General features: G+C 34.0%; 1 protein-coding gene across 1 annotated transcript in view; it reads right to left on the minus strand.

The window, feature by feature from the left end:
* Positions 1 to 13952, minus strand: part of LOC132544446 (uncharacterized) — a 250740-nt gene that overhangs the window by 184347 nt on the left and 52441 nt on the right. The window contains 5 exon segments of the mRNA XM_060208080.1: positions 3230 to 3274; positions 3674 to 4264; positions 6817 to 6852; positions 7568 to 7639; positions 8354 to 8920. Of these exon segments, the coding sequence (XP_060064063.1) occupies positions 3230 to 3274; positions 3674 to 4264; positions 6817 to 6852; positions 7568 to 7639; positions 8354 to 8920 (1311 nt within the window).

Here is a 13952-nt window from a genome sequence, read left to right on the forward strand (position 1 = left end):
CTTTTGCGCCATAGACTATATAATGAGACTTGCTTTCTTACTAGACTCCTTTCCTAGTTTAGAATTGTGCATTAATGTTAACACAATATCTTGGATATGAGATTTATGAGATTTTCTTACCCTTTGTAATGTCCGAAAGGATTTCAGCGGCTATATCACGGCGTTGAAATAGTTCATCATAGTCGGCAACTTTATAAGCTGCACTTGTTGTAGGAATAGCCCTGTTATCGCCTATTAAGACCCAATGCGTGTGGATTCCTCTGGTCTCTAGATGTTCTATCCCCTTTCTAATTCCTGAATCTAACTTTTCGTACAGTTGATCTGCGATAAACACCACGTGCCTGTCGTCTGTCTCAGTCACTGCTGGTGGAACAAACATCTCCTGATTTATGTAATCAATCACCAACGGAAACCGAGAGAATTTACTTCGATATTTCTTTGATACTCCACTTACGGCGTCCGTCATCTGATCAAAACTTAACTGCTCGAATCCAAAGACGAGCTGGACAGCCTTCCCGTAGTTGACCACTGCGATGTCCGTATTTGTTTCAGACAGAATGCTCCGGTCAATGAACGCACTGATGAAGGGTAATAGTTTTGTAAAGAATTCGGGTGGGGAGGTGGTGCTTCCTGAACGGAATGCTATGATGATCTTAGTTGGCTGTGATTCTGTCAATATATGAAGACTTACATTATTTCATATCGATGGAATTCCATGGGCGCCAAGACGTATATTAAAAGGATCAAGTCCATAATTTTAATCATACAACAACGTAATATTATCTAAATTACACAAGCAACTTATCGATATCTACATTACATGTTATCATATAGATTACACAAATAATGTATACCATTTATTCTAAACAAATAATGATATTATTTAAATTACATACGTATCATAATATGACTTTCAAGAAATATAATACAGTTATTGCGCAAAATATTACACAGGTAATGTAATACACATTTCACCCTAGATATATCAATATATTCATATTCCAATAGTTATGTAATAATTGAATTTCATCAATGATGTATATTGCAAAATATTATAAGAATACACTGGTAATGTAAAAACATTGTTATCATTTAGATGATATCGTGACATTCGTAATGTTAATTCAGTTTAAAATAAATCATCAAGGCTAGATGAATTAAAGATTAAAACAACTAAACTATATATAAAGTGCATAAGTGTAAACTAAATATATACTTCGTAAATTTCCTGTTTTATCTATCAATGATGCAGATTCTGGAACCATCGCTTCGGAATACTCGCTATCATCTGAAAAGAGTAAACACATTGATATTGAAAATTATGTCAAACATATGCTGGACATTTGGCAAAGTACAACTGATCGACTTCATTATAATTCCTAAGTGTAGGATTATTCAATATATGGAATAAACATTTTTAGAATATAGTTGACAGCAACAGTTTTGGAAGTACTTAAGAAAGATATATTGTCCTGTAGTTTTCAGTTTATGAAATTTTCTTTGAACAAACAAAACCAAATATCCTTAATTATCATCATCTTAAACCAAATATCTTATCTACCGTTATTAATAGGTAAATTATACAAAATGTACTCACCAAGAGCAATATCTGTGATGATGTCATTAATGACGTCATAGTTTTGAGAAATGCTTGGGTAGTCAGGTACTAGGTAGGTATCACCAGGGGTAGTAACGTTACTGCCTCCACCAATCAACACCCAATGATACTTTATCCCTTTCCTTATCAACCTATGCAATCCGTTCTTCACTTTCAAATTCATCCAATCGTAAACTTTGTCGGTTATAAATACGATATGTTTTGATGTATCTATTGACACAGTGTCAAATACTTTCAGATCAAGATGTTGTAAAACATCTCCAAATCTAGCAAACTTCGACCTGAGTTTTTCCGGTGCAGTTAAAATCATTGTCTGCATTTCTTCGAGGCTTGTGATTTCATTGAACCCAAATAGTTGGTGCACGGTAGCACCATAATTTATAAAAGCAATTTCGATTTTAGTGTTCTGCATCAGCTTCTCGTCCAGAAATCGTGCCATGAATGGTAACAGATGAGTATAGTAATCACTTGGAGATGTTGTGTATCCAGATCGAAAAACAATGGCAATTTGAAATTTTCTATACTCTGAAACAAAATTGTCTTCATTGCGTTTTTTTTTTTTTTTTAACTCATTCATTTTTCCTGCTGCCATTCATGCAATATCTAGCATGCTCACATTTTTTGTCAAGAGGACAAATTATATTTTATCTTTTAGAAGGTACATATATATCTTTTGTTTATTGAGATAACAAGAATCTGACGTTTTTTTCTAAGCAGAAATGAAAAAAATGAACAAGAAAATGAAAGCATTAAATGAGTAAACATGACATGAAACGAATTTAACATAAAAGGGTAGATGCAAGCTAGAGTAAGATTTTAAAACAAATAACTTTATTGTATTACTACTTAGCGTGATATGTCTTGGTCACTATAATTTGATAGCACTTTATTACATGACATAGCTAATTGATAATACAATTATGATGTTACGAAGGATATAAGTTTAATAAGAACACAATTAATTCCATGAAAACAGTTATTTGAAATTTAATTATTTCAAAAAATAATAAAACAAACAAAAGAAATTCAAAAATGTAATTTGAAGTATACCTGACAACATTAAAAAGGGAAATGAGCATTCACAAAGACGATCACTATAGAATTGCTTCAGGCCGAGTAAGAAATATGTGCTAACTTTGCTACAGATTTATTTTTTCAAAAATAAAATCAGAACGCTTAATATAATTCCGTCTTTTTTATAATGAGAATATTAGATATTTCAATCCTTTAAATGCAAACTAGAACAAAAATTATACAATTAATTAAATAGGAATAACAAAATAGAACAAAATGTATAGGAATAGCGAATAAAAAATTAAGTCTGCTATTTGAAAGCTACACACATCTACTAGAAAATTAAAAAAATCAAAAAGGCAAATTTAGATTGACTTTTTGTCCTATGAAACAGATCACAATTCTGGCAATTAAAGGGGAAAAGATACTGGAACTACGCATGCGTTTGTATGCTATATCTACACGGCAACATGGCAACAAAATAGAAAAAAAATGATGGCAACAGACAAAAACATATCGAAAATAAATAATAAATAAATACCATGCATACAACAAAGAGCGGTATCAGTAATGGTAGGCATGCATAGATTTACTCACTGCTTAGAGCCGGAGTCGGGGGACGCTGCTTAAGCTTTCCTCCCACTATTCATAACGTACGTATAGAGTTATAAATAGCACTTTTTATTAGTTTCAATGAGTGACCACTATATTCTATGTCTTAAAATCGCGTTCAATTTCTGCTTTGTTTTTCATGCGATACAAGGCTGAAGAAAGTAGACACTTTCACAAGCGGTTAAAATTATCATTTAGCGAGGCGGTTTAGATTAAATACCTTAAGATGCTTTATCGGATCATCAACAGACAATGAAAATTCTTTTATATTTACAATTTTTTCCCTTTGTGTTTAATAACCGAAGTTTTATAACCTTTCTGAGGATTATTATCCAATTTTGACAAATGACTTTCTTATCCTGAAACAGCATCCTTATCAAACTGTCCAAGGTAACAGATGGATGGTCCTCACGTTGTGATATTACTTACTAGCTCTAACACGACTGACTATGTTTTTAACCGGTGCAGCATCCGCTAGAAGGTCATCAAATGTCCGAAAGGCTTGAAAATAATCGATTGCCGGATCTGATGTCAACTGTCGTAACTCGTCATGGACGTCATTTGAACCAATGCCAACTCCAAACACCGTCACTCCCATCTCTTTGAGTAGCGTCATCTCCTGCTCATAGTCATATCCATCATTCGATGACACCATGTCTGTCACGAGAATCAATCCCGCAGGTACTCCTTCATGTATCCGAGAACCAGCGCTCTGCACAAATAACTCTGTTCTTAATTCATTTAAAGCTTCACCTAAATTCGCCCGACTTTTCCGTAGATTACCCTTTATTGTGGTTTTAATAGCACTTCGAACCTGAGGTTTTCTTGTATGGGTATTGAAATCAAACAGCACGTTCGTTGCTGTTCCATAATTTACAAGTGCCACTCGGAGCATATCCGGGCTGACTTTAGCCTTCGCAAATAGGTTCGACAGGTATATTTTCAATTTTTTGTTCATATCTCTCAATTTTGTTTTATGTCCCACGTGGAAAAGCACAGCAATATCTGCCTCTCGACTACCTGTAAAAAACAAAAGCATAACTGATAAACACCAGAATGTCTAATTATGTTTTAATATCAATAGAAAATCCGTTTATGTTGCAGTTTATACATTGCTTTAATAGTTATAATTGACAGTGGATATCTATTATCAACATTTAGCTTTTTTAAAATAAAAGACATGATATAGTAAAATGAATTTCAAACGTATGCATTACGTTGAACGTCGAAGCATTGTCCACACAAAACAGAGCGAAACGTGTGGACATGGATGGTGGGAGTCTTACCTATACCGCGCGACTGTCGAAAGATTCGGTACGTCACTCAAAGATGGTGGGCGTGCCTAAGGTGATGGGCGTGTCTATGGCTAGAGAGATCCATGCTCTGATGCAAAACATTCCCCATAACAGAACAGGACTCTGCTATGATTGGTGGATGTTAATAGGTGGAAAAGAACGTTATATCATACAATCGGCAAGACAGAAGGAAGCTGTTGGGTGGTCCGGGATACGGAAGCGGTTCAGAATAAAGCGATGGTGCACCCACACATTTTTATCAGGAGTCGGAAACCTCTGCCAATCTCTTAGCAAGGCACAAGATTATGTTAATTTGAAGTCCATTTCAATCCAATCTATATGAAATGTTTCATGTTTTCTCGCTTGTTTTGATTTAAGTTCTAACCTTTACTCCGTTTTTGTAAAATTGAATGTATCACGATAATGACGTATAAAAATTTGATCTGTAAAGTCAAAATAAAATGTGTTTCAAAATAAGTCCCGATTACTTTAAACTAAACAAGCTTGTCATTCATTAATATACAACAAAATTCCAATTTTGAATTTTTATTCGCTTCCCGTATGATTTCTCGCGAGACTTCCTTCTTCCTTTAATGCAAATGGAAACTTCAGTGTTGAAAACACAATAACACTTGCAAGCGTTTCGTTCCCAAACTTTGTTTATTACCGTTGAATCAACCATGCAAACTGTTGAACTGCTGTGCGCTTGAGACAGAATATACCATTCCAGAAGTAAATATCAAGGAATATAGATGAAAAGAAATACGTCAATTTATCAAACCATAGGGTGCGTCTGGAACAAGGTGCATGGATTAGATAGGATACTTAACAACTGACCTTTAACCTGAATACATTACATTTCAAAATATAATTACAGTAAGAATTACTATCAATCACAACCATAAGAATATTTTACAGCAGAAAAATTATTAACTCAGCTTACACATTGAATCCTGGACACAAGCAACATGAAACGATGAATGAGAAAAGCGACATGATTTTAAACAGAAATTTGCTTTGCAATGAAGCCACTCAAAACTGATTATTTAAAAAAAAGCGATAACACTTAAGCAATTAATGAATGCTTTGTTTTAGAAAGGTTTTTCTTAACCTGTGAATCATGATTGTATACAAGTAGGTGATATTACAATTTGAGATATGAAAATGTCGACATGGAACAGGAAATGTCTTAAGAACAACTATTAAAAAACTAATTAATATTAAATTGTTCAAATAAAAAAAGTATTATAGCTATACAGTTACCGCTAGTAGAATGACGACTGCCCTTCGTTTATCTAGTCCTACTATAATTTCATGTTTGAATAATAGATAAATATCATCCTGAAAAAAATTAATCACATTTTCCTAACATTTTATGAAAAAATATTTCAATTTTTAAAAATAATTTTTCCGCTTTTGTTACATAATATATAAGTTATAGCGTGGTTAGTTAGAACTGGAGACAGCTACGAGATATGACGTCAAACACTAACAACACAATGACGTCATATCAGAACACAAACACGTTATCTTATAACACAAAAGACATCAGTAGTAACGTCATACACAATGCAAACAAGTCATTATAAAGAAAAAGTGAAAAAGACAGAGTTAGCGTGCACAATAAACTGAAATAACATATACTATTTGAATGTGTGGAATGTTAAATTTTATGTGTAGAAGGAACTTCGATTATGTTTGTTATGATTCATATAAATGTAGAGATGTAGATAAACGTATCGTTATGAGAAGCATCCAATTGCTAAAAACATAAACGTGTATCAACCATGTACGGTAATTTGTAAAATGTCGTACGTTTATGTGCGAAACATCATATGGTTATGTGTGAAACACCATATGGTTATGCGTGAAACGTCATGTGGTTATGTGTGAAACGTAATGTGGTTATGTGTGAAACGTCATATGGTTATGCGTGAAACGTCATGTGGTTATGTGTTAAACGTAATGTGGTTATGTGTGAAACGTCATACGATTATGTGAATAATGCAAAGCTACAAAGAATTAAAGATTATCACGTATGTAGAAAAATACCATGAATGGAGACCGACATAATTCTGATTTTTCCCTAAAAGTTTAAAGAAAATCAATGAAGACATATCGTCAAAAATCCGAGAATACGGAGATAATGTTCTGTAGGGTATTAGATATCTTTGATGTTGATGTATATAATGTATATAGTGAATGTCGTTTACCATGAGTAAATAGTGCCAACACGTGATTGCAACAAGCAAGCGAGCGCATTTAGATATTACTCACTCTCCAATGACGTAGTAGCTTCAGGGGTTGTCGGCACTGTATTGGAATGAAAGAAATTCAGTCAGTTAAAAAACAGAAATATTGATAATTGAAAAATGTAAATACATGTGTAGAGGTATATGAGAAGGGTTATCATGACTTCGGAGACTAAATATACAATTTAACATTCACAAGTCTACCCTGTTAATATTAAGGTAATTAATTAATATTGAAGCATCTTATATAATGATGTGCATGGAGTGGCAATATAACGAAGGAAAATTTAATAGAGTGAAATTTAAAAGTCGTTTGTATTTCTATAATTAGTATCATTTCCGAAACTGAAAGTATAATCAAAACAGAAAATCAATGTTAAGGACATTTACATGTTACAATTGTGTAGACTGAAGCTTGGAGGCTTTCTTCATGACGGTATTTATTAGACATAGATCCGAACCGGATACAGTAAAACAAACCCCTATAACTGGTGTTAAAATGTTTTAGGTAGTGTAATATCTGAACCAAAGTAATGTGACGTAGATCTTTTAAAGGAGCATCTGTGCATGGTGTCTCAATGGAAAATATCCTATATGAAGCTGGATGTGTTTGACGATCGTGTTTTTTCTTTCTTTTGTTCATAGTTTGCCGGAATTTTAGTTTGAATTATGATTATGTTGACATGTTTGTATTTTTGTGATTTTTTTTGTGACAGGAAGTCTTGGTTTTGTTGAGCTAGGCATGAACTTATGTGTTACAGTTTGGAAAGCAGTACCTGTAGTTGCTGCGGGGGTTGCTCTTGTTGTTGGTGCTAAGGTTTCTATCTCCTCGGGTAAAACAAACGTCACTGAAACAGAAAGCAATATTTTAGTTGTTAAAACATATAAACTTCATAATTCAGTAAAACATTTGAGCCGTTTAATATCTAGGTTTCGTAAAACAAGCATGCTTATTGTGAAACATTTTTTTATGAAATGTGTGTGACTGTGTTGAAGGAGAGACACTCATGTGATCTTAGTGGCTAGGAGTTCACTTTCGGAGACGTGTTTTTTTTTTTTTTTTTTGGGGGGGGGGGGGCACTGCAGTTGTGAGATAACGTAAGGACACGTGTTGTTTGGAGGAACACTGAAATTGTGGGATAACTTAAAGACACGTGTTGTTGGGAAAAAAACACTCACGTGATTGCAATTCCTGGGAGTTCACTAATGAACACGTGATGACCGGGAGGAGGACCTTCATGTATTAAAAGTTCCAGGGAAATTATTTAAGGACAAGCGTTATAGGGGAGGAAGGCACTTTGACCAGGAGGTTACTTAAGGATACGTGTTGTGGAGAAGACACGCACGTGATACTAGTTCCTTGGGGATGATTTAAGTACACCTATCGTCGCGAAAGATGACACTCAAGTGGGAGTTGTCTACGGGATTTTATCTAGGACGTGTGTTGACATTCACGTGATAATAGTTGGTAGGAGTTGTAGAGACAAGGTGAATCTCACGTAATAGTAATGAGTAAGAGTGTTCTAAGGGACACGTGCTTCGGCTGGAAGTAGAGCACTTACGTGAAGGCAGTCTTTGTCGCAGTTCCTGAACCATACTCGGAAGTTGATCAACATTTCCCAGGACATAGCTCATTTGGGGATTCGTCGATACCACGTTCATCTCATCAGTGTTTTGCAAGTCAATTCCAATTCCAAACACCGTCACTCCAGCGTCTTTGACGAGAGCGGCAGCATATTCTAATTCAGGGTAGTATTGTGGATCGGAGTTAGCGTCTGTAATGATGACAATGCCATTGGGTACATCCTCTCGGTCTCCTTTTCTCACATCAAACATCTCATTTCGAACCAGATTTAAACCAGCAGCCAAGTTGGTATCCCCAGATTTATAATCTGGCTTAATATTTCGTATCGCTTCTAAAAGTCCAGATTTGTCTCCCCTGTAAGCATCTAGCTTAAATAATACCGTGGCTTCTGCTCTGTAGATGGCAACACCGACTCTAACGGAGTCCAAGTCCACATCTGCTCCCTCGATAAGTTCAGCCATAAAGGATGTTATTTTGGCGAAGTTCGCTGATGTCAGCTGACTCGAGAAGTGGGCCAGGAACACGAGATCTATATCATCGCTACCTGTGTTGGCAAGTATAAGAGATATGTTAGGATGATGTAAATAATCAAATTACTGATAATTAATCCTTTTCATGTTATTGTTTCTAATATGATATTCGACATTGATAATTGTACAATCGACGTAGCTGCTTAAACAGTAAACATAGTCAGCATCGATTATCTAAGCAGTATTTAATAGGAATCAGATAAGCTAGTCACAAAATAAACTGAATTATAAGAGAACTTTGATATATGTTCACGGCAGATAGCAAACGCGAACAATGAATGCAAACATGTATAAATGTTATGATATCTGTGTATATTCATATATCTTAAAATATAACATACATTTCCTGTTTATAATAAAAACCATTATTACCTATATGATGATATTGCTGAAAACAAATGAATTAATAACAAAAGACAACTTCTGAAAACGAAGAGAGGCAAGTCATTGTACAATAAATCTTATATTCTATTTTAATGATGTGGGTTTTTTTTAATTTCTGTCTTATCTAGCTTACAGACTACCTCATAGTACATATTACTATTGAAAAAAAAATGTTGTAAGGTATTAGTATTATATGTTCGACATTTTGCTGTTAACATCGTCACCGAGACCACTGATAAATCCCATGCTTACCTGATGTGTACTGTGTACACATGATATAGGATAGATCAGGTAAGTTTGATAGAGTGTCGAATTCTCTGATATCGTTATATCATATCTGGAATTATAAATCCTACATATTGATAAACCAAAGGTGGTGAAAATGGAACTCGTGTTGGTCACACTACTTATTGACCTCTGTCCCTAACATGGTGTTTATACACAGGTTTCTTTATATCATAGTCCTCATTAGTGACAAAGTGCCTGATTTGTTCTGTTTTAAACATTTTCCCTTGCTTTGTTCTGTTCTGTTTTTTTTTTTTTTTTTTGTAATTTTTTCAGTAGTTTATCAAACACATACATTTAAGTATTGATGATGAAGAAAAGTGCGTTCAATGCTTACTGCCCAAAACAAAATAACAGAATAAACAAATAACCCAGAATCAACGTTAAGCGACGTAATCTCGCTTACCAACAAATATTACTGACAAAAAATTTCTTATCATAAATCTTTACATCACCTGATCTATACATACACTGATGGAATCATGTGTTGTCATTACAAGTCAATATAAGTCATCTATAGATACTCTTTTGATCAATAGTTTTGTTTAATTAAAGGTAAACCGAAGTTACATTTCGAAATATAGAAACTTATTCTTAGTTTAAAACACATACTTCCAACTTTTGAAATAAATGTTGCTTTAGACAAACGTTATTTCAATATACTTTGGTATATTGTTTCTAGGTTGTACGTGTACAGTGGATACACATATGCAGGACCTTATGTGGACAGTACGGCGCTCTAGAGGCCATTTACAATGACTAACTAAAACATGTGAAATGGACAAGGGAGACGATTACCAGATACTAACCTTGTCGGTTCACATATACGTTACTATGGTCCAGACTGTACGTGTATAACACTAGAGGGATATATACTTATAACAGACTGTACGTGTATAACACTAGAGAGATACATACTTATAACAGAATAGACTGTACGTGTATAACACTAGAGGGATATATACTTATAACAGAATAGACTGTACGTGTATAACACTAGAGGGACATATACGTATAACAGACTGTACGTGTATAACACTAGAGAGAGATATACTTATAACAGATTGTACGTGTATAACACTAGAGGGATATATACTTATAACAGACTGTACGTGTATAACACTAGAGGGATATATACTTATAACAGACTGTACGTGTATAACACTAGAGAGAGATATACTTATAACAGACTGTACGTGTATAACACTAGAGAGATACATACTTATAACAGACTGTACGTGTATAACACTAGAGGGATATATACTTATAACAGACTGTACGTGTATAACACTAGAGAGAGATATACTTATAACAGACTGTACGTGTATAACACTAGAGAGATACATACTTATAACAGACTGTACGTGTATAACACTAGAGGGATATATACTTATAACAGAATAGACTGTACGTGTATAACACTAGAGAGAGATATACTTATAACAGAATAGACTGTGCTTGTATAACACTAGAGGGACATATACTTATAACAGATTGTACGTGTATAACACTAGAGGGACATATACTTATAACAGACTGTACGTGTATAACACTAGAGGGATATATACTTATAACAGAATAGACTGTGCTTGTATAACACTAGAGGGACATATACTTATAACAGATTGTACGTGTATAACACTAGAGGGATATATACTTATAACAGACTGTACGTGTATAACACTAGAGGGATATATACTTATAACAGACTGTACGTGTATAACACTAGAGGGATATATACTTATAACAGACTGTACGTGTATAACACTAGAGGGATATATACTTATAACAGACTGTACGTGTATAACACTAGAGGGACATATACTTATAACAGAATAGACTGTACGTGTATAACACTAGAGAGATACATACTTATAACAGAATAGACTGTACGTGTATAACACTAGAGAGAGATATACTTATAACAGAATAGACTGTACGTGTATAACACTAGAGGGACATATACTTATAACAGATTGTACGTGTATAACACTAGAGGGACATATACTTATAACAGAATAGACTGTACGTGTATAACACTAGAGAGAGATATACTTATAACAGAATAGACTGTACGTGTATAACACTAGAGGGATATATACTTATAACAGACTGTACGTGTATAACACTAGAGGGATATATACTTATAACAGAATAGACTGTACGTGTATAACACTAGAGGGATATATACTTATAACAGAATAGACTGTACGTGTATAACACTAGAGGGATATATACTTATAACAGAATAGACTGTACGTGTATAACACTAGAGGGATATATACTTATAACAGAATAGACTGTACGTGTATAACACTAGAGGGATACATACTTATAACAGACTGTACGTGTATAACACTAGAGGAATATATACTTATAACAGACTGTACGTGTATAACACTAGAGGGATATATACAACATTGATGGTATAGATGCTTTAGTAACCAGTAGAAACCGGATACTTAGTGTGCAGAACTACAGGTAAGAAGGAGACTTGCAGAGACTCGACAGAAAATAGTATCGACTGTTTTACAGACACATATACATTAATGGAGGGCAAAGTAGAGGAAATGTGTTAAATAAAACCTGTAATGTCACGTGCAAGAAACAAAAACCATCAGTACAGAAATCAGTATACCTAAACATTCAACCAACAGTATCCTACATAGTTCGATGTACATGTAGCACCAGAATAGACGAGACTATACCAAAGTAAGAATCTGAACATCGATATACCACATAGTGACAGATAAAAACACCAGACAATGAGTTCGACTTGAACAGATGTATACAACACAAGCAATTATCAAACCTATACCACACGGTACCATTGAGTATATATATGGAATCTGCAACTGCAACATGGTAACCTCCATTTTAAAGATTATTTGACCGAACCTCGTTATCTTGAAGTAGGCATGGCTGTGGGGTGGGATGGGGGTGGGGGTTGGGATCGAGATAATCGAGTATCCGATTTAAGTATATTCTAATATATAGTTATATATATTTACCAAGGATCGACGAAATATTTCGAATTAAACGGGGTCTTCGAGTTATATGAGTTCGAGATAACTAGGATTAACAGTATATAAAATTTACAAAGTATGTGCCTATTTTATATGTGTATGTATATATGTAAATTATTTGTAAGTAATGCCAATATTTCTAAGTTATTTCAGCCTGTGGCCAATTGGAATATAAAGTAAAACGTTGACACGCGTCTTAAAGATAGATTATATAGTTCTCCTCTTACACTTTAAGGATCATGAAAATTTTTATCTTATTAATCTCTTTTTGCGACATGACCCCTGCCATGTTTGACATTCATTGATTTGCCTGTTGGTTCCCGTGATGTATACCTTGTTCTCACTTGAGAACGTGACATTACATACTCAGGTAAACCATGAATTACACGGTGTGTGTCGTCAATGAAATTCAGAAGACGCTTACTCTTCTAGAACACCTGGTCTTATTCTCCTTGTCTCTGTGTAAATCTTTCTTTCATAGTTTGCCCTAGTTTTATTGAATTTGAGCTTGGAGTTTGATTATATTGACATGTTGGTAGTTTCTTAATGGTTTTTTTTCTTCCAATTTATCAAATGAAAAGATAATGAAATATTTATAACATCAAATAGTTAAGTTTTTTTAGACCTCCGTTCTATATTTAGAGTCAGCAAGCTTATCCATTCCAGCTTAACAGGTGTATGAAAACGTGCGAACACAAATTTTATGATTTAATTACATGTCATTTTTATGACGAACTTAAAGTTTTAAGATAACTTTAAAACACGACTGCACAATATTCTATGTCTAGAGGAATACAGCGATATCAAAGCATAGCTGTACACATCCGTACTGATATCGAAGCATACAAAATATATGTAGATATCATAGCTTCAGCAAAACACGCGCTTTGGCAACTCATATGAAGATGTCTATACAAATGTATATTGTGATCACACCATTTTATGTAAGGTTATGGAAAAAAATATCTTTACATCGTCTTATAGAGTAACTTTATTAGCACAGTACTAGACATTTTTTTTATCAAAACGGTTGTAAACATTTCTTTAAATTAGCTGATTATCCTAGCTTCTCGCGCGTGAAATACTTCGTCCTAAAGTTCATTATTTGTCCTACACCGTATTCGATACTAAATTTTGATCCTTCGAAACTGCTGATACATTTATCTTAGTGGATGATACTGAAATCAACAAATAAATAAATTGTTTATTTATATCTTGTCGAAGTTTCATTGGATTTGAGTTTGAATGAAGATTCTGATGACATATCGATAATTTTATTAAAATTTGTTTATCGCGTGTGCTTATTTGTCCAATCCTTGTTGTTTTCATTAACTCGCAAACACTTAAGTAT

This window comes from Ylistrum balloti, unplaced genomic scaffold (assembly GCF_031769215.1).
Source record: "Ylistrum balloti isolate Yb309-2 unplaced genomic scaffold, AGI_CSIRO_Ybal_v1 Utg369560, whole genome shotgun sequence".
NCBI lineage: Eukaryota > Metazoa > Mollusca > Bivalvia > Pectinida > Pectinidae > Ylistrum > Ylistrum balloti.